Source organism: Neoarius graeffei, chromosome 16 (assembly GCF_027579695.1).
Source record: "Neoarius graeffei isolate fNeoGra1 chromosome 16, fNeoGra1.pri, whole genome shotgun sequence".
Classification (NCBI taxonomy): Eukaryota; Metazoa; Chordata; class Actinopteri; order Siluriformes; family Ariidae; genus Neoarius; species Neoarius graeffei.
Window position 1 is genome coordinate 1,116,179 of NC_083584.1, and position 26,927 is coordinate 1,143,105.

A 26,927-nucleotide genomic window follows, 5' to 3' on the forward strand; every position below is an offset into this window, starting at 1 on the left:
AACTGTTACTATGGGAGTCTTCTACCAACCCTGGAGATCCTGATGACCAGGACGCTGGCTCTTCAAAATGGACTGTCGAGGATGACCGCAGGCCTACCGGGGGTAATTGTACAGGTAAGCCAATTCTTAATATTCTAACTTAAAGTTAGTAGCGTAGACATATGTTTATCCATAACGTGCATTTCTTCGTAAATATTCTAAATTTTGATACATGCATTAATTACGCTTCGATAGAGTGAGTCATGTGCCTGAAAATAGGCTTAGGCTACGTCTTTTCATTTTGTCCTAGGCTATCAAGACACGATTTGCACCACTGTTGGAGAGCAGCGAAGCTTTATTGGCTGCCTTGACATTGCCGAATTTTAAAGTACGATGGATAGGGGCAGCGGAGCGGAGAGAAGAAGCGTGTACGCTTCTTGTCGCAGAGTGTCGCACTATACCACAGGATGCAGAGCCGGCCGAGAATAAAAACCGAGAAGTTGCCGCACACAGCAGTGCCAATGAGAAGGACTTTTTTTTCTTTTGATGATGAGGAGGATGAAATCATGTCCTTTAGCACAGATGCAGAGGTACTTGAGTACATGAGATCAGGCTCAGAGTTAGGAGTCCTCAACCGTTTCCCCCGAGTGAAAGCTGTGTTCATGAAATACAACACTGCCACAACATCCAGTGCACCAGTGGAAAGGCTGTTCAGCCTGGGAGGTCTTGTGCTGACCCCCAGAAGAAACAGACTTTCCGATAAATGTTTTGAAAGACTACTCCTGATGAGGTATAATCACACATTTTGTGCTGATCTAGAATAAGTTGACTGCCACCCATGCTATAGCTTTGGCCTTTACTTTACTTTATAGCTTTGGCCAATACTTTTTTTTCTATCTTTTTCTTGCCATGATCACACTGTGAAGAAGGGTAAGCAGTAGCCTTTTTTAATGTTGGGGCTAGTTTTGTGTTAAGTTGTAGTCCTATTATGCCATTTTATTTTATTTACTCAAGCCATCAACATCAAACTATTCTGAGGTTATTCTATTTTTCTGTTGGATTTATATGAGGCATGTTTTATTTTGAGACATATGAGCCATTTTGAGGTTGTCATCACGTTCCTAAGGAGCCTTTATTGAGGCTGTTATTTGCTGCTGTTTCACAGGGCTTTGGTGGTGAAGCCTGTAGCCAAATATGTTCATGTCAAGTGCAGAATAAAGAGCATAAAAGAAATGCCTGTTATGTCATCAATAGAACTTTCTGTAGGCGGTCTACAGTAGACCTACACATTTAGGAACAATGTGGAGTACTGCCCAGACTCAAGCAACACAAAAGTAACATAAAAGTAACGAATAACATAAAAAGTTACTTTACATAGAAGGTAACTAAGTAAAGTAACAGATTACTTTTTAAAGAAGTAACAAGTAATGAGCAAACACTACTTTTTAAAAGTAACTTCCCCAACACTGCACACGGCAAGTCAGGGGCGTCGACTATGAGGTGAGGTGAACGGACAGGGGTGGGGCATTACAGATTTACCACCTCAATCTGTTAAAACTTTGGAATGAGGAGGTCCCCGTGGCATTGGTGTCGGTGGTTCCAGAGAAGGCGGAGCTGGGGCCGGAGGTTCAAAAGGGAAAATTGACATCGCCCACCGCTCCGGTCCACTGTGGAGACCACCTCTCTCCAACCCAACTCACGGAGGTCACCAAGTTGCAGACAGAATTTTCTGATGTGTTCTCGCCCCTGCCCGGCTGCACCCACCTCATAGAACACCACATTGAGATGCCCCCGGGGGTAGTAGTGCACAGCCGCCCTTACAGACTGCCCAAACACAAAAAAAAGTGGTTCGGGAAGAACTCAAGGCCATGCTCAAAATGGGCATCGTCGAGGAGTCCCACAGTGACTGGAGCAGCCCGGTGGTCTTGATTCCCAAGGCCGACGGGTTGGTCCAGTTCTATGTGGACTATAGAAAAGTCAACGTGGTGTCTAAATTCAATGCGTACCCAATGCCTCATACTGACAAGTTGCTCGATCGACTAGGCACGGCTCATTTTTATTCGACACTGGATTTGACAAAGGGATATTGGCAGATCCCCTTGACGCCGCTATCCCGAGAGAAAATGACCTTTTCCACACTGTTTGGCTTACACCAGTTTGTCACACTTCCTTTTGGGCCGTTTGGGGTGCCCACTACACTCCAGCAGCTTATGGATAGGGTCCTCCGCCCCCACACCACCTACACGGCTGCATACTTGGACAATATCATTATTTATAGTAATGACTGGCCGCGGCACGTGGAATACCTAAGGGCCATGCTTAGCTTGCTGAGGTGAGCGGGTCTCACAGCCAACCTGAAGAAGTGTGTGATTGGGTGGGCGGAAGTACGGTATCTGGGCTTCCAGTTGGGCAATGGGCAGGTGCGTCCCCAAATCAATAAGACAGCAGTGATTGCGGCCTGCCCAAGGCCCAAGACCAAAAAGGGGGTGAGACAGTTCCTGGGGCTGGCTGGCTACTATCGTAGGTTTATACCTAATTATTCTGACGTCACCAGCCCGCTGACTGATCTCACTAAAAAGGGGGCACCAGATCTGGTCCAGTGGATGGAGCAATGCCAGCAGGCTTTCTCTGAGGTAAAGGCTGCACTGTGTGGGGGGCCACTGTTACACTCCCCTGACTTTTCTCTCCCCTTTGTTTTGCAGATGGATGCATCGGACAGAGGGCTGGGGGCTGTTCTGTCCCAGGAGGTGGAGGGGGAGGACCGTCCAGTGCTGTACATCAGCTGGAAGCTGTTGGTGCACGAGGGCAGGTATAGCACAATAGAAAAGGAATGCCTCACCATCAAGTGGGTGGTCCTCGCCCTCTGCTACTACCTGCTGGGGTGCCCTTTCACCCTCTGTTCGGACCACACGCCCCTGCAGTGACTCCACCGCATGAAGGATTCCAACGCGTGGATCACCCGTTGGTATCTGGCACTCCAGCCGTTTAAGTTCGAGGTGGTCCACAAGCCGGGGGTGCAGATGGTTGTGGCGGATTTCCTCTCCCGTCAAGGTGGGGGGGGGAGTCAGCTGCAGGCCGGACAGCTCCCCCAGCCTGATTTGGGTGGTGGGGGTATGTGGCAGCAGGGGCGTGGTCAAGTGTCGGTCTGTGAATGGAGGGCGGAGTTAGGGAAGGTAAATGGCAGAATCACTACACCTGACATGAATTAACCTGTGTTTGTGTGTCTCCCCCAGTGACCACACCCAAGAAAAGGAGAGAGAGAGCAGAAAAAGGGGGCTCTCCCCAACCTGGACACTTGTGTGCATGCGTGTCTGACTGGGAGAGTGTGAAAGGGAAAGCTGAAAAGCTAAAACTAGATTTTAAAACTAGACTTGTTTTAAATGGCTTTGGTCAACAGCTCTCACTCCTTCTCTGGCTCAAAGTCTCTTTCACATCATTTTGAAGGGAGATTTCACTGCGCTTCACGCAGTGAAATCTCCTCTCCACCCTTTTATATGTTTTTCAATTTAATTCAGAGGTTTTACAGGGTTTAAAACATGGATTTTGGCTGTAAAATCGCTGTTTTATTTTATTTTTTTTCTGCTGCTCACACTCTAACGTCTAGAGTGGAGGGGCTCCTTATGACATCATCACTCCAAAGTTCTACCCATTCATTTCAATGGCACAGAATTTTGCTGAAAAATGGGAATACCAAACGAATGACAAGGGGTAGTGCAACCATTTTAACAAGCACGCCATTCCAGATCGGCCCCTACGTTTCAGCGTTGGAACGGTGTCTCTATCTCAAAAGCCCTAGGAGCAGTAGTGGATCAAAAAAACGGGTGAAACGGAATAATAATAATAATAAAAATAAAACTTAAGAAGAACAATAGTGTGCTTTTGCAAGCACACTAATAAAAAGATGTTTGTAACACTCAGTTCTGGCCTGCCGTGCTTCTGTCCTCCACCCACCTTCAACAATTCCTGTAATACTTATACCGAATGAAATATATGATTAAGAAAGAATTTAAAAAAAACAAATTTAGAATTTGATGCCTGTAATACACTCAAAAAAATGTGACAAAGGCAAAATGAGACTGAACAGTTTCTAGGATATTCAAGTAACACCATTTTGGAAGATTCCACAATTAGCAGGTTAATTGGCAGCAAACCTGGGTATAAAAGAAGCAGCACCAATGATTCAGTCTTTGCAAGCAAGTATGGGTCATGGCTCACTCCATTGTGCAAAAATTTGTGAGAGAATTGTTCATCAATTCAAAACAAACACCTGTCAATGAAAGATAGTATGGCTTTCAACATCTACAAAACATAATTGTGTAAAAACATTCAGGGAATTCAGAGAAATCTCAGTGCATAAAGGACAAGGTCAGAAACCACTGTTGAATATGTGTGACCTTTGAGCCATCATGTGGCACTGCCTGAGTATCTGTCATGCTAATGTGAAAAATATGAGCTATTTTTTTTCCCCCAAATAAATTTATTTATCCCTGATGAGCAAGCCTGAGGCAACAGTGGCAAAGAAAAACTCCCTCAGACAACATGAGGAAGAAACCTTGAGAGGACCCAGATTTGAAAGGGAACCCATCTTCATTTGGAGAATAACAGATACATGTAGCATGGTCATAAATAATTTGCTTCAAAACCTGTGGGCTATGTAGTCACAAAATACAACTGTGTAACCAAGAAATTCATTATAATTTTAACATGAAGCCTATTTGGTTGAAGTTATCAAATATTCATTCATAGAGACTTGAGTGTAAAACTGTTCATGACAACTGCAGTCCAAATGTTATCATAGCAATTGTAGTCCTCAGCCATCATAGCAAAACTAATTGTCCAGAGCCGCCATCGAACTGTGTGTTTTGACTGGGGCCATCCTCCACAGGAGTGATGTGATGAGAATCCAGCCAGATTTGAGGCATCAGGATGGACAAAGCAGTGTCTGCTGCTGCATCCAGAAAGGCAACATGAAACTGTATTATGCAAGGAGGAATCCATTCATCAATTCTATGCAGAAACAAAGCTGATTTCTCTGGGCCCAAACTCATCTCAGATGGACTGAAAGACAGTGGAAACTTGTGCTGTGGGCAGATGAGTCCACAGTTCAGCTTGTCTTCAGGAAAACTGGATATTAGGTTTCACGGGGGATGACGGACTGGTGAGCAGCTGAAGTCTTGTCTCAAGCAAAAATGGACAAAAATCCCAATTGCAAAACTGCAACAATTAGTATCCTCAATTCTCATATGATTGAAATGTTATTAAAGGAAAGGTGATGAAATATAATGGTAATAATTCCTCTCTCCCAACTTTTTTTGAGTGTGTTGCAAGCATCAAATTCTAACTTTGTTTATATTTACAAAATACAATTAAGTTGGTCAGTAAACTATTGAAACTATATTTTTTTGTACTTTTGTCAGTTAAAAAAAAGGTTTGCGGGAATTAATAAATCACATCTTTTGTTTTATTAATATTCTAACTTTTCTGGAAATGGGGTTTGTACATAGTGAGTGCGAGGTCAGCTTTTTTTCAATAGGGTCTAATAATTGTGAGCTTAAAGGATTTATGGACATATCTAGTGCTGAGGGATTTGATTGATTTTCATATTATCTGTTTTTTGATTGATTTTCGTATTATCTGTTTGAAGCGTCATGTAGGTTAGTGATCTAATATACAAATTGGAGATTTTTATGATGAAATTAGTGAAGTTAGTTTGCTTTCTCTCAGGGGAGTTAAACATTCTAATCACTGATCTGATATTTATATTGTTATCTAAAGAGTTGCTAATCAAGTAGCCTGGTTTATTTATTTACTTATTTCTTTATTTATTTTGCCTGATATTTTAAATTTTTCATTAAAAAAATTTATGAAGTGGTTGCTGCAACATATTGAAGGTGTGTAAATGTCTCTGGTGGTCTTATTGTGAGTTAATTTTGCTACAGTATTAAATGCAAATCTAGGATCATTTTTGTTATCCTCTATTAGGGTGGAGAGATACATTGCTCTCACAGCATGAAGAGCTTTTCTATTCTTCAAGAGGCTCTCCTTCAGTGCTATTTGGGATACTACCAATTGCATAATGCCTGTGGCTTGGTATTCTTGTCAGTGGGATTCATTGGTTGATCAGGGAAACACAGGAGAGCAGTTTACATCAGTGATTGATTGTAATAACTTTTGTGAGATACATTAAAGATTATATATGCAAAATATTTACTGACACAAAAAGACTATTTTCACTGCAAGATTGCATTTTTGCAAGTATAGCTGAGAGAAGTTGACCTGAAATTCTGGCAGAGGTTTCATGACAATGAAAATGAGAATATTATTCATGATTTAACTTTGGTGTTCTTCATAGGTACATCAATCTAATAAAATCTCAATCACAAGAGGAAAGGAAGGCTCTAAAAAGAAACTTGTACTCTTTTTTGACACTGAAACATTTTCTTAATGTTACTATAAATCTCCTGCAGTTTTAATCCATATATGACAGGATTAAACAGAGGAGGAATAAGTACGTATTCAAGTGACAGGATCATGGTCATAATGTGGGGAATTTGTTTTGATTCTAGTCTGTTATTTATAATTTCAAAACTTATGCTGACAGAAAAAATAATAAAAATGAGAAGATGTGGTAAACATGTCTGTAAAGCTTTTCTTTTGAAATCTTTAGAATTCTTTAAACACACAGTGAGTATCCTGATATAAGAGTAAAATATGAAGATTACTGGAGGAAACATAGCAATGACAAAAATAAAAAGTCCATATATGTTATTAAGAGATGTTTCTTTACAGCTTAATTTCACAATTGAAAAATTATCACAGTATATTTTGTTCAATTTAAATTTACACAGTCGAAGTTGGGATGTTAAAATAATGGCAACACCAATTTCACAACAAGGCAAAAACCATGATAAAAATAAGAGCTTTCTGACAGTGGACATTTTTACAATATTTGCATATAATAATGGATTACAGATGGACACATATCTGTCATAGGCCATCGCTGATAACAATGTGGCCTCTGATGCAGAATATGTATACAAACAAAATGTCTGAAATAAACACTCTTTATAAGATACAGTTTGTTTTTCAGACAGTAAATCAATGAGCAGTTTAGGATAAAGAGCTGTCGATCCAAAGAGAGAATTACAAAGCAAAGCAGCGATGAAAATGTACATGGGCTCATGAAAACATTTCTTTTTGAATATGACAAAAATGATGACAGTGTTAAAACAGATCATCATTATATATACAGTCAGTGTAAATATAAAATAAATATATCTGTAATTCTCTAATTCAACATGTCCCTCCAGTGATAAATATGTAAAATTGGTAGAATAATCCATTAATTTCTGAAAAGTAATCAATGTGATTTTACAGCAGTCATTCAGAGAGCAGTGTGTTGACAAAGATAAACCACAGCTGTGGTGAGGAAGTTGACTTCATGGATCTTTATATTTTCTCATCCAGACTCATTAGTCCTTAGTGATTTGATGAGAGCATCTTAAAGGAAATTCCTGCCTCCTTCCAGCCCTTTGCTATCATACATCTGGGTAATCAATAATTTCAGTGGTATAAAAGAGAAAAAAATGTTTTCTTAGAGTCTTTAATGTCCTTCTCCTTAAAACACTGCAGAGTAAACACCTCTTGAATACTAGTCTTTCATGGACCATTTAAAGTGCTACTGTAACAGTCCTGAGACTTTGGGAAACAGCGGAATGGGAAACAGGCTTCAGAACAGGTGAGCTCTTTTGGCACACTTTTCAGTGACCATACACAAAACAAACACACTAAACACATACGACTGGGTGTCACAGCTCTCTCTCTCTCATTGCTGACTGTCTGCAAGACACACACAGACAAAGGTTAATAGACAGCCAGTAATTTGACATAGGTGCACCTCATCACATGTAACCTGCTGGTTCAACCCGCCTCCTTCCCATTCACAACCGATGCTCAACCACGCCCCCACTGCCACATACCCCCACCACTCAACTCAGGCTGGGGAGCCATCCTGTAGCTGACACCCTCCAGCAGGAGAGGTAATCTGCCACCACCATCTGTGCCCCCGGCCTGTGGACCACCTCAACTTTAAAAGGCTGAAGGGCCAGATACCATCGAGTGATCCACGCATTGGTATCCTTCATGCAGTGGAGCCACTGCCCCATGCGCACAGGTTACATGGCCGACCACAATATAACTGCTCCTGACCATCACAGAAGTGCGAACAGTATGTCTGAGAGCTTTTCTGGCAGTCACACAGCAGTCACTGAGTGCTATACAAGTGTTATGCGAGTAGCACTGGACTGACACTCAATAACACATCTCATAAATGATGTGGTGAACGACACATTTCCTGATTATTTAGCATTCTTTGCATGAGTTTCAAGCCGTCAACTTGTTAATTATTCCTATTTTTTGCAATTATTCAAACATATTTGTTGTTGCTGGCTCCTTCGATCTCAAAAGATTGTGGTGATCTGCTCCAGGGGTCATCCATCAGTTGTCGAGTTGCAGCGCCAAGTATGACTGTATAGGCCAATGCATGAGCCACACAGTCTGCTACAGTTGCTGCAGGTGAAGTTGCTTGGTCAGGTGTCTGTTGATGCTGTCTGCAGTCTCCGCTGTTGTCAGAGCCTCCTCTCCCCCCACAGGGTCTCTCCCCTTTCCTCGGCTTCCCCAATGACGGCCTTGGTGGTGGACCGCCATCCGGAGTGGTCTGAGGCCACCGTCTCCAGGTCTGCGGGGTTGAAGCCGCTCTGCCCTCAGGTCATGCTTGCACATGTCCTTGTAGCATAGTGAGGATCATCCTGTGGGTCTGGAGCCTGTGGTCAGCTCACCATACAGCACGTACTTTGGGATGCGGCCGTCGTCCATGCGGCTGACGTGGCCTAACCAGCGCAGGTGTCTCTGGGTCAGCATGGCAAACATGCTGTGCATCCCTGCCTTGGCCAGGACCTTGGTCTTGGTGACATGGTCCTGCCAGGTGATGCCCAGAAGTCTTCTGAGATGGCACATGTGGAAGGCATTCAGTCTGCGTTCTTGGCGGGAGTAGAGGGTCCATGCTTCGCTTCCATAGAGGAGAGTGCTCAGCACACAGGCCTGATGCACTCTTATTTTGGTGTTGGGCATGAGCATGGTGTTGTCCCAGACTCTCTTCGCAAGCCGGGTCATTGCTGTTACTGCTTTGCCGATCCGCATGCTCAGCTTGGTGTCAAGAGAGAGGTTGCTGGAGATGGTGGCGCACAGATAGGTGAACCTATCCACCACTTCGAGGGTGCAGTTGCCGATGGTGATGTAGGGAGCTCTGCTGATGTCCTGGCCCATGATGTTGGTCTTCTTCAGGCTTATAGTGAGCCTGAACTCATTGCAGGCATCTGCGAAGTGGGTGATGAGTCACTGTAGCGCTTCCTCAGTGTGGGCAGTGAGGGCAGCATCATCTGCGAAGAGCATCACTCTGTGTTAGGGATTTGCTGGGATTCAAACCTGGTTCACTGGTGTGATAATCCAGCAAACCCCCACCAGGGGGATGACTCAAATGCAGAGACGTGAGGCGGAAGTAGAAAAAGTATCAAAAGGTTTATTTACAATATATACAATCCATGGCAAAAAACAAAAGTAATCCAAAAGCTCAGAAGATAAAGGAAAAATAAAAAATATCCAAAAGTTCAAAGTCCAAAAAATAAGAAAAGAAAAGGCAAAAATGCAAACGCTCAGAAGATCTCAAAAATGGTAAAAATAAAATACAAAAAGGTCCAACAAGAAAGCAAAGTACAAAAACCACAAGGACACAGGCAAGGAACACGGTACAGAGGAAAGTGGAGCTAAACATAACAGCACAAAGACTCCGTGACAAGAGGACTGAACTCAGGGGTATAAATACACAAACTAATTAAGGACAGGGTGGGGCAGGAAACAGGCAATAAGACAAAAACAAAACACAGAACACAGTATTGACCTCTAGAGGCCAAAACAAACATGACCAGAAAAGCAAATAACAGCGGCCTCTAGAGGCCAAAACAGTCCCAGTCCTAACAGGACCCCCCTCCCCAGGAGCGTCTCCTGACTTTCCCAGGATGATCAGGAAGGGCTGAATGGAAGTCCCGACAAAGTTCTTTGTCTAGTATGTCCCGAGCTGGGACCCAGCAGCGCTCCTCAGGGCCATAGCCCTCCCAGTCCACAAGATATTGGAGACCCCCGCGAACCCGGCGGGAGTCCAGCAGGCAGCGCATGGTGAAAACAGTCTGACCCTGGAAGATGTGGGGGGGCGGGGGGTTCCTAGGGGCAGGGGCATACATGGACGTCAGTACGGGCCTCAACAGGGAAACATGGAATGTGGGGTTAATCCTTAGCATACTTGGTAACTGGAGCCGGTAGGAGACAGGGTTAACTCTGCGTACAACCTTGAAGGGGCCAATGTAGCGAGGAGCAAGCTTGCGGTTCTCCACCCGCAGCGGAAGGTCCTTGGTAGACAGCCAAACCTGCTGCTCAGGGCGGAAAGTGTGGGCAGGTCTCCTATGGCGGTTGGCCTGAGTCTGGTTGGTACTGGAGGTCTGGATGAGTGTCCTCCTGACCTTGCTCCAGGTCTTGCGACACCATCTCATGTATTGGTTGACTGAGGGCACCCCAGCGTCCTCCTCCTGGTCCGGGAACAGAGGTGGCTGGAACGCGAATTGGCACTGGAACGGCGACAGCTTGGTGGCCGATGACTGCAGGGTGTTGTGGGCGTACTCAGCCCATGGCAGCCAGGTGCTCCATGATGTCAGGTTATCCATAGCCAGGCCTCGCAGGGTGGTTTCCAGGTCTTGGTTGAGCCTTTCCATCTGGCCATTGGACTGGGGGTGGAACCCAGAGGAGAGGCTGGCAGTGGCCCCGATGAGCTTGCAGAAGCCGTGCCACACTCGGGAGGAGAACTGGGGCCCCCGGTCAGAGACGATGTCCTGTGGAAGACCAAAGACTCAGAACACGTGATTAAATAGTAATTTAGCAGTGTCAAGGGCAGAAGGGAGTTTGCACAGTGGTATAAAGCGGCAGGCCTTGGAGAATCTGTCCACAATGACCAAAATGACAGTGTTACCTTGAGACTCAGGGAGACCCGTGATGAAGTCGACCGCCACGTGGGACCAGGGATGCCGGGGAATAGGCAGAGGATGCAGGAGACCCTGGGGACGCTTTCACAGGTTCTTGGTTCTGGTGCAGACCTCACAGGACAGGACGAATGACCTTACTTCCTTCTCCATGTTAGGCCACCAGAAGCATCTTTTCAGGAAGTCCAGGGTCCTCCGAGCTCCCGGGGGGGTGGTGAGAGGGGAAGAGTGACCCCACTGGAGAACCTTGGCCCGGGCTTGACGAGGGACATACAGGAGGCCTGGTGGCCCCGTCCCAGGATCAGGGTCCCGGCATTGAGCTTGTCGAATGGTCTCCTCAATACCCCAGCAGACAGGAGCCACAATCCGGGATACAGGGATGATAGGCCCAACTTCACTCTCCCTGTTGTTGGGTGAGAACAGCCTAGAGAGCGCGTCCGGTTTAGTGTTCTTAGAGTCCGGGCGGTATGATAGGGTGAAATTGAAACGGCTGAAAAACAAAGCCCACGTAGCCTGTCGTGGGTTCAGCCTCTTGGCTTGCTGGAGTTACTCCAGGTTCTTATGGTCTGTCCACACCAGGAATGGATGTTGCACTCCAACCAGCCAGTGCCTCCACTCCTCAAGGGCTCGTTTAACCGCTAGCAGTTCCCGATCCCCCACATCATAGTGGGACTCCGCAGGGCTCAGGCGGTGGGAGAAGTAAGCGCAGGGGTGCAGCTTCCCTTCCGAGCGCTGAGAGAGCACCGTGCCGACATCACTGTCCGAGGCATCCACCTCCACGATGAATGGTTGGGAGGTGTCCGGGAGAACCAGAATAGGTGCCATGCAAAAGTGGTGTTTGAGGTCTTTAAACGCCTTTTCCGCCTGAGGGGACCAGACATAGGAACCACCAGTCCTTTTGGTGAGGTCCGACATATCTGCTGCTACGGAGCTGAAGTTCCTGATGAACTTGTGGTAGAAGTTAGCGAATCCTAAGAACCGCTGAACCTCCTTAACGGACTTGGGAGTCGGCCAGTCCCAGACGGCCAGGGTCTTGGCTGGGTCCATTTGGAGTTGCCCCGTTCATATGATAAATCCCAGGAAGGAGACCTCGGGGACATGAAACTCGCATGTCTGGGCTTTAGCAAACAGATTATGTTGTAAAAGTCTCTGGAGGAGTTGGTGGACATGGTGGCGGTGCTCCTGTAAGGTCTTGGAGAATATCAGGATGTCGTCGAGGTAGACAAAAACGTATTGATTAATCATATCCCTCAAGACGTCTTTGATAAGGGCCTGAAAAACAGCTGGTGCATTGGTGAGTCTGAAGGGCATCACCTGGTACTCGTAGTGCCCTGACGGGGTGTTAAAGGCGGTCTTCCACTCATCTCCCTGTCGGATACGGACGAGATGGTATGCGTTCCATAAGTCCAACTTGGTGAAGATGGTGGCACCTTGGAGCAGGTCGAATGCTGTGGACATCAGCGGAAGGGGATAGCGGTTGTGCACAGTGATCTTGTTCAGGCCCCTATAATCAATACATGGCCGGAGCCCCCCATCCTTCTTGCCGACAAAGAAGAAGCCGGCACCAGCGGGTGAGGTGGAGGGTCGAATGAACCCAGAGGCCAAGGCCTCCTTGATGTACTCCTCCATGGCCTTGCGTTCTGGCTGAGAGAGGGAAAACAGTCTGCCACGAGGAGGGGTAGTCCCAGGGAGCAAGTCGATGGCACAGTCGTAGGCACGGTGCGGAGGGAGAACGGCGGCCCTGCTCTTCCTGAAAACTTCCTTGAGATCCCAGTACTCTGTGGGAACTTGAGATAACTCGTTGAGATCGGGAGGCTCGGCAGGAGACACAGTAGAGCTAGAGAGCAGACAAGAGGCATAGCAAGCAGGACCCCACTCCACAACCTGGCTAGTGACCCAGTCTATATGAGGGTTGTGGCGGGTAAGCCAAGGAAGACCTAGAATAACTGGGAACTCAGGTGAAAGAATCAGGTGCAGGGATATTTCTTCCTTGTGACCTTGAGACTGGAGGAAGACTGGAGAAGTTACTTGGGTGACTCTTCCGTCACCTAAGGCTTGGCCATCGAGGGCAGACACAGACAGTGGGACTTCAAGAGGCGCAGTCGGGACATTGATGCTTTGGGCGAAGTGGATATCCATAAAGTTTCCAGCCACCCCTGAGTCTAACAAGGCTTGACAAGAGTGGACGGACTCACCCCAGGAGATGGAGACCAGGATGTAGATTCCTTCGCCAGGGAGTCTGGGAGAGAGGGTAGGCCCCATCACAACCCTCCCTCGGCTGGACGGGGCGGTCCTTTTCCCAAGAGCTCGGGACATGATGCTCGGAAGTGACCAGGCTTGCCACAGTAGATGCAGCACTTGTCCCTCCTTCTGCGCTCCCTCTTGGCTATGGAGAGACGAGTACAGCCAACTTGCATGGGCTCTGGACAGTCACTGGAGGAGGTAGACGGGCTCCAGGTAGAGGCAGGGAGACCGGGGAGGCTCAGGACTTGGCGGTGTTCTCTCATCCTGTTGTCAAGGCGAGTAGAATGTGAGATCAGAGTTTCGAGGTCACTTGGCCATCCGATAGAAGCCAGACCGTCTTTGATGGGGTCAGACAGACAATGGTGGAAGGCTGACACCAGGGCAGTCTCGTTCCATCCACTTACTGCTGCGAGCGTCCGGAACGAGATGGTGTAGTCTGCAATGCTTCCCTCCTGTCGGACAGACATGACAGCCTTCCTGGCTGCATCTTTACTGATGTCTGCCTGATCAAAGACCCGAAGCATCTCCTCCGTAAATAGCTTGAAGTCAGAACACTCAGGTCCCTGTCTTTGCCAGATGGCCGTTGCCCAAGCTGGTGCCTTACCAGCTAACAAGCTTATCACAAAGGCAATCTTGTGGTGATCCATAGTGTAGGTGGTAGGCTGGAGCTCAAAGGTGAGTTGGCACTGGGTAAGGAACTCCCGGCACTCACCGTGCTTGCTGTCATACCTCTGTGGTGCAGGAAGGCTGGGTTCGTGAGGTGAAGGAGACAGCGTGGCGGAAGGCACTGGAACGGGAGCAGTAGCCGGATCAGGATGAGGAGATGCAGGCAGAGGTGTCAGCTGTGCCAGGGTTTTCCCAATTTGCTGGAGCAATACCTCGTGGCGAGCAAGGGCCTCACATTGGCTGGTGAGCGTTCATCCATGAGCATCCATGGTCGCTCTGAAGTGTGTCAAAGCTGCCATAATTCCCTGAAGGTTGGCCGGGTAGACAGTTGAAGCAGCCTCTGCTGAGTCGGTCATGACGGAGTCTTTCTGTTAGGGATTTGCTGGGATTCGAACCTGGTTCGCTGGTGTGATAATCCAGCAAACCCCCACTAGGCCACCAGGGGGATGACTCAAATGCAGAGGCGTGAGGCGGAAGTAGAAAAAGTATCAAAAGGTTTATTTACAATATATACAATCCATGGCAAAAAACAAAAGTAATCCAAAAGCTCAGAAGATAAAGGGAAAATAAAAAATATCCAAAAGTTCAAAGTCCAAAAAATAAGAAAAGAAAAGGCAAAAATGCAAACGCTGAGAAGATCTCAAAAATGGTAAAAACAAAATACAAAAAGGTCCAAAAAGAAAGGAAAGTACAAAAACCACAAAGACACAGGCAAGGAACATGGTACAGAGGAAACTGGAGCTAAACATAACAGCACAAAGACTCCGTGACAAGAGGACTGAACTCAGGGGTATAAATACACAAACTAATTAAGGGCAGGGCAGGAAACAGGCAATAAGACAAAAACAAAACACAGAACACAGTGGTGACCTCTAGAGGCCAAAACAAACATGACCAGAAAAGGAAATAACAGCGGCCTCTAGAGGCCAAAACAGTCCCAGTCCTAACACTCTGATGAGGACCTTCCGCACCTTCGTCTTTGCTAGGAGGCGTGCCAGGTTGAAGAGGCCCCCGTCACTCCTGGTGTGGAGGAAGATGCTGTCTTCGGACTGTCGGAAGGCGTGGTGCAACAGCAGGGAGAAGAACATGCTGAAGAGAGTCGGAATGAGGATGCACCCCTGCTTGACACCGCTCTTGATTGGGAAGGGGTCTGAAGATGAGCCGTCGTATTGAACAGTGCCACTCATGTTTCATGGAAAGACGTGATCATCCTCAGGAGCTTGGGGGGACATCCAATCTGTTGTAGGAGGGTGAAGAGTCCTTCCCTGCTGACCAAGTCGAATGCCTTGGTCAGGTAGATGAAGGCGACGAGCAAGGGTTGTCTCTGCTCATGGCACTTCTCCTGTAACTGTCTCAAGGAGAAAACCATGTCGATGGTCGATCTGGCCACTCTAAAGCTGCACTGTGTCTCTGGGTACACCTGCTCGGTGAGGAGCTGCAGTCTGTTGAGGACAATGCGGGCGAAGGCTTTGCCAATGATGCTGAGGAGCGAGATACCGCGATAGTTGTTGCAATCGCTGCAGTCCCCTTTGTTCTTGTACAGCGTGATGATCTTGGCATCACACATGTCCTGGGGTACTGTCCCTTCCTCCCAGCACTGTAGCAGAAGCTCATGTAGGTGGCCGAAGAGGGAGCTTTCCTTGCCGGCTTTGATGACTTTAGGTGGGATGCAATCACTACCTGGAGCTTTACCACAGACTAGCGAGACAATGGCCTTGCTGAGCTCCTCGACGGTGGGTGGGGTGTCCAGCTCCTCCATGATGGACAGTGGGGTGGTCTCTTCGATGGCCGTGCATGTGACGGTGTTCTCCCTGGAGTAGAGCTCCTGGTAATGCTCTGCCCACCTCTCCATCTGTTTGCTGCAGTCAGTAATGACTTGACCAGAGGCAGATTTGAGGGGAGCAGTCTTGATGATGCTTGGGTCGAAAGCTTTCTTCATGCCATCGTGCATGGCTCAGACGTTGCCAAGGTCTGCCAATACCTGGATGTCCTGGCACAACTTCAGCCAGTACTGGTTGGTGCATCTGTTTCAGTGTCAAAAAAAGACTACAAGTTTCTTTTTAGAGCCTTCCTTTCCTCTTGTGATTGAGATTTTATTAGATTGATGTACCTATGATGAACACCAAAGTTAAGTCATGACTAATATTCTCATTTTCATTGTAATGAAACCTCTGCCAGAATTTCAGGTCAACTTCTCTCAGCTATACTTGCAAAAATGCAATCTTGCAATGAAAATAGTCTTTTTGTGTCAGTAAATATTTTGCATATATAATCTTTAATGTATCTCACAAAAGTTATTACAGTCAATCACTGATGTAAACTGCTCTCCTGTGTTTCCCTGATCAACCAATGAATCCCACTGACAAGAATACCAAGCCACAGGCATTATGGAATTGTTAGTATCCCAAATAACACTGAAGGAGAGCCTCTTGAAGAATAGAAAAACTCTTCATGCTGTGAGAGCAATGTATCTCTCCACCCTAATAGAGGATAACAAAAATGATCCTAGATTTGCATTTAATACTGTAGCAAAATTAACTCACAATAAGACCACCAGAGACATTTACACACCTTCAATATGTTGCAGCAACCACTTCATGAATTTTTTCAAAGAAAAATTGAAAATATCAGGCAAAATAAATAAATAAATAAACCAGACTACTTGATTTTCAACTCTTTAGATAACAATATAACTATCAGATCAGTGATTAGAATGTTTAACTCCCCTGAGAGAACGCGTCTTCACTGAGGGCTCTCTATTGTAAGCGAGGAGAGCGGCTCGCTTGGCAGCAATGGCAGGCTCTATCTCGACAATCCCTGTCTCAAACCAGTCCTCATTCTTCCTCTCTCTCTTTCTGAAGGTGTCCATGGCAGACCCCTTCAGTTGGCTGCTTGTATCAGTAACTCCACTGGATGCTTATTAACTTCCTTCTGCTTAACTCTGAAAAGACTGAAGTACTTGTACTTGGACCACATGCAGCAAGAAGTAAGTTTTCTGATTACATAGTAACTCGGGATGGCCTTTCTGTTTCTTCACGTGCACCAGTAAAAGACCTCGGGGGGATTATTGACCCCAGTCTTTCATTCAAAACTCACATTGATAACTGTGGCAGCGGGGGCATGGACGAGCATCAGTCTGTGAATGGAGGGCGGAGTCAGGGAAGGTGAGTGGTCGTGTCACTACACCTGTTGTCAATTAATGTGTGTTTGTGTGTCTCCTCCAGTGACCATGCCCAACAAAAGGAGAGTGAGAAGGGGAGGTTGGCGCCGAGGGCTTGCTTGTATCCTGCGTGTGTATGTGTGTGTGTGCGAGCAAGAGAGAGTTTTGATTTTTGTGTTGAAAAGCAGCAATAAAGAAAAGAACTAAGATACAAACCACCACCTGCCGTGCTTCTGTGCTCCACCCACATCAGATTCTTTCTACATTGGTGCTGAAACCAGGGAGAGTGCAGAAGGGAACAGCCCCATGGAGTCCTCGCCATTCAAGGAGCTGATCCATGCCCTTGCCACTGCCCAGCAGAACCAGCACCAAGCACTGGTTGTCCTCTGGCAGGAGCAAGAACAACAGTTTGAAGCCTTGGTGCTGGCCCAACAAGAAGACCGTCAGGCGTTCCGGTACCTGCTCGTGTCGGCAGGACCCATGACCGTCAGCAGAGTGGACCCTCCCCACCTCACCCTAATGAAGATGGGTCTGCATGATGATCCGGAGGCCTTCCTCACGCTCTTTGAGCATGCAGCGGAGGCCTGGGGTTGGCCGGTCGAACAGCATGCGGCACACCTCCTCCCCTTGCTGACGGGAGAGGCGCAACTGGCTGCACTGCAGCTCCCCGCTGACAGCCTGTGTACACTGACCTCCGGCAAGCCATCGTCCAGCATGTCGGCTGCTCCCCGGAGCAACAATGGCAGCGCTTCCGCTCCCTGAATTTGGAGGAGGTCGGCCGACCGTTCATGTTCGGGCAACAACTCTGGGATGCCTGCTGGCAGTGGCTGAGGGCAGACAACCACGACGCCGAGGGAGTGATCGACCTGGTGACACTGGAGCAATTTGTCACGTGACTTCTGGAAGGAACAGTGGAGTGGGTCCAGTGTCATCGTCCAGCATTGCTGGACCAAGCTATCGAGCTGGCAGAGGACCACATGGCGGCAGTTCCGACAACAGGGAGGCGTGTCTCCTCTTCTCCTCTCTCCTCTCCTCGTCCCATTACCCCACCTCGGAGGCGGGGGCCTGCTCCCCCCCAGCTGGCGCGACGCACCCGTGGTGTCCTTCTGTTTTCCCCTTCCTTGTCTGTGTCTCCTTCCCCCCCCAGGTGAGTGATTCCCATAACCCGGGTGCAGAGGGAGAGCCTGGGCTGCTGTGCTGGCACTGCAGGGAGCCAGGACATCTTCAGCATCAGTGCTCCGTGATGGAGGTGGGCGTGATGGTCTGGGTCCACGATGCACCAGAAACCACCCTCGATCGGGCCGGAGTGTATCGTATACCAGTAATGGCCCTTTTCCACTACCCTTTTTCAGCTCGCTTCAGCTCACTTCAGCTCACTTCAGCCCGACACGGCTCGCGTTTTGACTACCTCGGAGCAGCACGACTCAGCTCGCTTCAGCCCTACTCAGCCCCCAAAACTTGCACGGTTTTGGAGTCTGGCTGAAGCGAGCCAAACCTAGCCGAGTGGGGCTAGGGGTGTGAGGAGACACTCCCCTGTGCACTGATTGGTGAGGAGGAGTGTCCTCACATGCCCACACACACCCCGCGAGCACGCTGGGATCTGTAAACACCATAAACCCGGAAGAAGAATAATTACGAATTATGAGAATTTCTGAAGCCTTATGCGCCTCGCCTCATCTATACGCTCTTGCCAGTATCTGTTGATGTTGTCGGTGACAACAAGCCACAGCACCAAGACCAGCAACACTAACGACTCCATGTTTATTGTTTACTATCCGGGTCATGAGACTACCGCTTAAAAGGTCACTGATGTCACTGTTTGCGCCGCCTAACGACATCACGTGACATCCACCCACTTTTGCTAACTCCACCCAATGTGTCCACCCACTTCCAGCCAGCACGGTTCAGCGCGGTTGTAGTCGAAATGCAACTCCAACAGCCCCACTCAGCTTGACTCAGCACGGCACGGCTCAGCCCAACTCAGCCGCGTTGGTAGTGGAAAAGCGGCATAAGTGTCCAAGGGGATATGTACCAGGCTTTGGTGGATTCTGGCTGTAACCAGACCTCAATCCACCAAAGCCTGGTGCAAGGTGAGGCATTGGAGAGAGCCCGAGTGATGAAGGTGTTGTGTGTGCACGGGGTTGTTCATGACTACCCTTTGGTGTCCATCCACATTCTATTTCGAGGGCAAAAGAATAATGTAAAGGCGGTGGTTAACCCTCGTCTCACCCACTCACTGATTTTGGGGACTGATTGGCCGGGTTTTAAAGAATTAGGGTTAGGGTACTGGCTTAGGGATAAAATTGGCTCATGTTTTAAGTCATTCAAATTCTGTAAAGCTGCTTTGTGACAATGTTTATTGTTAAAAGCGCTATACAAATAAACTTGACTTGACTTGACATATCAATGACTCCCTCACCATAAGAATCATTCAGCCTTCATCTTCCCCAGTCAGCACAGTCTCATTCTTCTTGATGATAAATGATGGCTTTTGTCATGGAAAAATGCACCACCGCTTCTGCAGACCTCATATAAATACAGTAAAAACTCCGGTCATGAACGTCCCTATTCACGAACAAATCGGGCTAGGAACACCATTTCCGAACAAATTTTGCTTCAATTTGTGAATGATGCTTTGATGCATGAATGCACAAACATACAAACTGGCAGGCTGCTGCACCACGTGAGGCATGCAGCAGCATCAGTTTTACTCAAGGTGGCGTGCTGTGAACTATGTTTGTCACTGCATTGTGTTGATACGATTTCTTTTTTGCATTAAATTAACCCTCATTATGGCTCCCAAGAAAGAGAAAAGTGTTAGTGATAGTGCTTTTAAGAAGCCTAAACGTATTACTGTTGCAACAAAGAAGGAAATAATAGTTAAACATGAATGTGGTGTTCATGTTTCTGATCTTTCCTCCTCTCCTCCTCCATCCACATGTGCCAGCAACTATCAACCACAAAGGTAAAGTGTACTGGACAATTATTATGTTTTATTTTACTCTTACTGTATTTTTATATAATTAAGGTTATCTTTAATTCCTTCCTGTATTTTTTCCACACATAAACCCATAAAAAGTTACAAAAAAACTGTTTCTGGGGCCGATGAATGGATTAATTTGATTTACATTAATTTCAATGGGAAAAACTAGTCAAGTCAAGTTTATTTGTATAGCGCGTTTAACAATAAACATTGTCGCAAAGCAGCTTTACAGAATTTGAATGACTTAATACATGAGCTAATTTTGTCCCTAATCTATCCCCAATGAGCAAGCCTGTGGCTACGGTGGCAAGGAAAAACTCCCTCAGACGACATGAGGAAGAAACCTCGAGAGGAACCAGACTCAAAAGGAAACCCATCCTCATTTGGGCAACAACAGTCAGCATGACTATAACATTAACAGTTTTAACATGAAGACAGTTTCATTGATGTTATAAACTCTTCATTGATGGAAACTTGAGTGCAAAACTGTTCATGACAACTGCAGTCCTAAAGTTAGCAAGTCAACTGTAGTCCTCAGCCATAAAAGCATTACTGTAAGAATCCAGAGCATCCTCCAGGTGTGACTTTCAACTGTCCTCATGGGGCCGTCCTCCACAGGAGCGATGTGATTAGACGCCAACCAGACACAGGGCACCAGGATGGATCAAGCAAGTCCGAGGGGCAGAAGAGGCCAGCATCTAAATCCCAGGACAAACATGTAACTCAGAGGGACAGATGGGGGGCAGGGAGAGAAAGAGAGAGAAAGAAAACACAGGTTGTTAGGTATGCCCTAAAAATGACACAAGTATTAAATCTGTGTGGTAGGCTCGCAGAGACGAGTCTCTTGACATCAGGCATAACACACAACAATGGCATGGTAATATGGTTAAAAAATATCATGACCTGCTCTGGCTGGATGCTTGATTGGGTGATGGGAGCACACTCCTCAGCAATGATGAGATGCAGATGGGACCCTTAGGGCTGGCCAAGACAATTCAGTTATGTTTCACCGGGTCTGGGACATGCGACAGGAGGTCTGACGGCCAATTCCCTGCAGGCTACGAGAACCAGTCAAGGTCTCCACCCTCTCCACCAAAAGATTTCCTGTTGACTCCATGTAACTCAGAGGGACAGATTTTGGTGGGGGGGAAGAAAAAGCAGGTCATTAGGTATGCCCAATGTCACCTGAATAAGTAGGAACAGTATACATATTGTACTGAGTACAAGCAGGGACTCCGGCAACTAACTATGACAGCATAACTAAAAGGGGAGAGCCAGAAGGTAACACAGGCATGAGAGTCCCCAGGACATAAAGCAGCAGCCACTACACCATCAACAAACTCGAGTGAGCAAGCGAGTGGGGACTGACAGCATCCATACATCCCAGTTTACCAAAACACTCTATGTCTGAGGACCCTCTAGATCTACACCTTTACCTCATAAACACCATTAACAAAAGGCTTGACTAAACAAATATGTTTTCAGCCTAGACTTAAATGCTGAGACTGTGTCTGATTCCCGAACATTACTTGGAAGGCTGTTCCATAACTGTGGAGCGTTGTAAGAAAAGGCTCTGCCCCCTGATGTAGCCTTCACTATACGAGGTACCAGCAGATAGCCTGCACCTTTTAATCTAAGTAGGCGTGGCAGGTCATAGAGGAGCAGAAGTTCCCTCAGGTACTGTGGTGCGAGACCATTTAGCGCTTTAAAGGTCAATAGTAGTATTTTATAATCAATACGAAATTTGATTGGGAGCCAATGCAGTGAGGATAAGACAGGCGTGATGTGGTCATATTTTCTAGTACTAGTAAGGACTCTTGCTGCTGCATTTTGAACTAACTGGAGCTTGTTTATGCACTTATTGGAACATCCAGACAGTAAGGCATTACAATAATCCAATCTGGAGGTAACAAAAGCATGAAATAGTTTTTCCACGTCACGTAGTGACATTAAATTTCTTATCTTTGCAACATTTCTGAGATGAAAGAAAGCTATCCAGGTAATGTTATCAATGTGAGTTTCGAATGAAAGACTGGGGTCAATAATCACTCCGAGGTCTTTTACTGCTGCATGTGAAGAAACAGAAAGGCCATCCAGAGTCACTGTGTAATCAGAAAACTTGCTTCTAGCTGTATGTGGTCCGAGTACAAGTACTTCAGTCTTGTCAGAGTTAAGCAGAAGGACTACTAATTCGGTTCGTGAATTTTTCAGTTCGCGAACGGAGTCAAAGAACACATTAAGTTCGTAACCCGAGGTACCACTGTATGTATGTATATATATATATATATATATATATATATATATATATATATATATATATATATATATAACTATTCAAACTGATCTCATCACCTTTTGATTTTCCAGGACTGCATGTTTTTCCTCATTATCAAGTAAAGTTTATTTGTATAGCACTTTGAACAATAACCAGTCACAAAGCAGCTTTACAGAATTTGAATGACTTAAAACATGAGCTAATTTTATCCCTAGTCTATCCCCAATGAGCAAGCCTGTGGCAACGGTGGCAAGGAAAAACTCCCTCAGACGACATGAGGAAGAAACCTCGAGAGGAACCAGACTCAAAAGGGAACCCATCCTCATTTGGGCAACAACAGACAGCATGACTATAACATTCACAGTTTTAACATGAAGACAGTTTCATTGATGTTATAACTCTTCACTGATGGAAACTTGAGTGCAAAACTGTTCATGACAACTGCAGTCCTAAAGTTAGCAAGTCAGCTGTAGTCCTCAGCCATAAAAGCATTACTGTAAGAGTCCAGAGCGTCCTCCAGGTGTGACTTTCAACTGTCCACATGGGGCCCTTCTCCACAGGAATGATGTGATTATCTCTGCTCTTCATCACTATCACTTCCCCACGACTTATAATCCTATGTACCTAATTACTGTACCGAAATGAAATACATGATTAAGAAAGAATTAAAAAAACAAATTTAGAATTTGATGCCTGTAATACACACAAAAAAAATGTGACAAAGGCAAAATGAGACTGAACAGTTTCTAGGATATTCAAGTAACACCATTTTGGAAGATTCCACAATTAGCAGGTTAATTGGCAGCAAAATTGGGTATAAAAGAAGCAGCACCAATGATTCGGTCTTTGCAAGCAAGTATGGGTCATGGCTCACTCCATTGTGCAAAAATTTGTGAGAGAATTGTTCATCAATTCAAAACAAACACCTGTCAATGAAAGATAGTATGGCTTTCAACATCTACAAAACATAATTGTGTAAAAACATTCAGGGAATTCAGAGAAATCTCAGTGCATAAAGGACAAGGTCAGAAACCACTGTTGAATATGTGTGACCTTTGAGCCATCATGTGGCACTGCCTGAGTATCTGTCATGCTAATGCGACAAATATGAGCTATTTTTTTCCCCAAATAAATTTATTTATCCCTGATGAGCAAGCCTGGGGCAACAGTGGCAAGGAAAAACTCCCTCAGACAACATGAGGAAGAAACCTTGAGAGGACCCAGATTTGAAAAGGAACCCATTTTCATTTGGAGAATAACAGATAGCATGGTCATAAATAATTTGCTTCAAAAACTGTGGGCTATGTAGTCACAAAATACAACTGTGTAACCAAGAAATTCATTATAATTTTAACATGAAGCCTATTTGGTTGAAGTTATCAAATATTCATTCATGGAGACTTGAGTGTAAAACTGTTCATGACAACTGCAGTCCAAATGTTATCATAGCAATTGTAGTCCTCAGCCATCATAGCAAAACTAATTGTCCAGAGCCGCCATCTAACTGTGTCTTTTGACTGGGGCCATCCTCCACAGGAGTGATGTGATGAGAATCCAGCCAGATTTGAGGCATCAGGATGGACAAAGCAGTGTCTGCTGCTGCATCCAGAAAGGCAACATGAAACTGTATTATGCAAGGAGGAATCCATTCATCAATTCTATGCAGAAACAAAGCTGATTTCTCTGGGCCCAAACTCATCTCAGATGGACTGAAAGACAGTGGAAACTTGTGCTGTGGGCAGATGAGTCCACAGTTCAGCTTGTCTTCAGGAAAACTGGATGTTAGGTTTCATGGGGGATGACGGACTGGTGAGCAGCTGAAGTCTTGTCTCAAGCAAAAATGGACAAAAATCCCAATTGCAAAACTGCAACAAATAGTATCCTCAATTTTCATATGATTGAAGTGTTATTAAAGGAAAGGTGATGGAATATAATGGTAATAATTCCTCTCTCCCAACTTTTTTTGAGTGTGTTGCAAGCATCAAATTCTAACTTTGTTTATATTTACAAAATACAATTAGGTTAGTCAGTAAACTACTGAAAATATTGATTTTGTACTTTTGTCAGTTAAAGAAAGGTTTGCGGGAATTAACAAATCACATCTTTAGTTTTATTAATATTCTAACTTTTCTGGAAATGGGGTTTGTACATAGTGAGTGTGAGGTCAGCTTTTTTTCAATAGGGTCTACTAATTGTGAGCTTAAAGGATTTATGGACATATCTAGTGCTGAGGGATTTGATTGATTTTCGTATTATCTGTTTTTTGATTGATTTTTGGATTATCTGTTTGAAGTCTCATGTAGGTTAGTGATCTAATATACAAATTGGAGATTTTTATGATGAAATTAGTGAAGTTAGTTTGCTTTCTCTCAGGGGAGTTAAACATTCTAATCACTGATCTGATATTTCTATAGTTATCTTAAAGAGTTGCTAATCAACTAGTCTGGTTTATTTATTTATTTACACTACCGTTCAAAAGTTTGGGGTCACTTTGAAATGTCCTTATTTTTGAAAGAAAAGCACTGTTCTTTTCAATGAAGATCACTTTAAACTAATCAGAAATCCACTCTATACATTGCTAATGTGGTAAATGACTATTGTAGCTGCAAATGTCTGGTTTTTGGTGCAATATCTCCATAGGTGTATAGAGGCCCATTTGCAGCAACTATCACTCCAGTGTTCTAATGGTACAATGTGTTTGCTCATTGCCTCAGAAGGCTAATGGATGATTAGAAAACCCTTGTACAATCATGTTAGCACAGCTGAAAACAGTTGAGCTCTTTAGAGAAGCTATAAAACTGACCTTCCTTTGAGCAGATTGAGTTTCTGGAGCATCACATTTGTGGGGTCGATTAAATGCTCAAAATGGCCAGAAAAATGTCTTGACTATATATTTCTATTCATTTTGCAACTTATGGTGGTCAATAAAAGTGTGACTTTTCATGGAAAACACAAAATTGTCTGGGTGACCCCAAACTTTTGAATGGTAGTGTATTTATTTATTTTGCCTGATATTTTCAAATTTTCTTTAAAAAAATTATGAAGTGGTTGCTGCAACATATTGAAGGTGTGTAAATGTCTCTGGTGGTCTTATTGTGAGCTAATTTTGCTACAGTATTAAATGCAAATCTAGGATCATTTTTGCTATCCTCTATTAGGGTGGAGAGATACATTGCTCTCACAGCATGAAGAGCTTTTCTATTCTTCAAGAGGCTCTCCTTCAGTGCTATTTGGGATACTACCAATTCCATAATGCCTGTGGCTTGGTATTCTTGTCAGTGGGATTCATTGGTTGATCAGGGAAACACAGGAGAGCAGTTTACATCAGTGATTGACTGTAATAACTTTTGTGAGATACATTAAAGATTATATATGCAAAATATTTACTGACACAAAAAGACTATTTTCATTGCAAGATTGCATTTTTGCAAGTATAGCTGAGAGAAGTTGACCTGAAATTCTGGCAGAGGTTTCATGACAATGAAAATGAGAATATTAGTCATGATTTAACTTTGGTGTTCATCATAGGTACATCAATCTAATAAAATCTCAATCACAAGAGGAAAGGAAGGCTCTAAAAAGAAACTTGTACTCTTTTTTGAGACTGAAACATTTTCTTAATGTTACTATAAATCTCCTGCAGTTTTAATCCATATATGACAGGATTAAACAGAGGAGGAATAAGTACATATTCAAGTGACAGGATCATGGTCATAATGTGGGGAATTTGTTTTGATTCTAGTCTGTTATTTATAATTTCAAAACTTATGCTGACAGAAAAAATGATAAAAATGAGAAGATGTGGTAAACATGTCTGTAAAGCTTTTCTTCTGAAATCTTTAGAATTCTTTAAACACACAGTGAGTATCCTGATATAAGAGTAAAGTATGAAGATTACTGGAGGAAACAGAGCAATGACAAAAATAAAAAGTCCATATATGTTATTAAGAGATGTTTCTTTACAGCTTAATTTCACAATTGAAAAATTATTGCAGTATATTCTGTTCAATTTAAATTTGCACAGTTGAAGTTGGGATGTTAGAATAATGGCAACACCAACTTCACAACAAGGCAAAAACCATGATAAAAATAAGAGCTTTCCAACAGTGGACATTTTTACAACATTTGCATATAATAATGGATTACAGATGGACACATATCTGTCATAGGCCATCGCTGATAACAATGTGACCTCTGATGCAGCATATGTATACAAACAAAATGCCTGAAATAAAAACTCTTTATAAGATACAGTTTGGTTTTCAGACAGTAAATCAATGAGCAGTTTAGGATAAAGAGCTGTCGATCCAAAGAGAGAATTACAAAGCAAAGCAGCTATGAAAATGTACATGGGCTCATGAAAACATTTCTTTTTGAATATGACAAAAATGATGACAGTGCTAAAACAGATCATTATTATATATACAGTCAGTGTAAATATAAAATAAACATATCTGTAATTCTCTAATTCAACATATCCCTCCAGTGACAAATATGTAAAATTGGTAGAATAATCCATTAATTTCTGAAAAGTAA

General features: G+C 44.8%; 2 protein-coding genes across 2 annotated transcripts; both read right to left on the reverse strand.

The window, feature by feature from the left end:
- Positions 1 to 6,377: 6,377 nt before the first annotated feature.
- Positions 6,378 to 7,322, reverse strand: LOC132899871 (olfactory receptor 52D1-like). The gene has a single exon (XM_060941925.1). It carries the CDS (start codon positions 7,320 to 7,322, stop codon positions 6,378 to 6,380), a length of 945 nt encoding a protein of 314 aa, XP_060797908.1.
- Positions 7,323 to 15,927: 8,605 nt separating this feature from the next.
- LOC132901012 (olfactory receptor 52D1-like) lies at positions 15,928 to 26,910 on the reverse strand. The gene is made up of 3 exons (XM_060943428.1): positions 26,005 to 26,910; positions 22,469 to 22,509; positions 15,928 to 15,997 (listed from the first exon to the last, which is right to left on the reverse strand). The coding sequence occupies exons 1-3, from the start codon at positions 26,908 to 26,910 to the stop codon at positions 15,928 to 15,930; spliced, it is 1,017 nt and encodes a 338-aa protein (XP_060799411.1).
- Between the last annotated feature and the right edge of the window lie 17 nt (positions 26,911 to 26,927).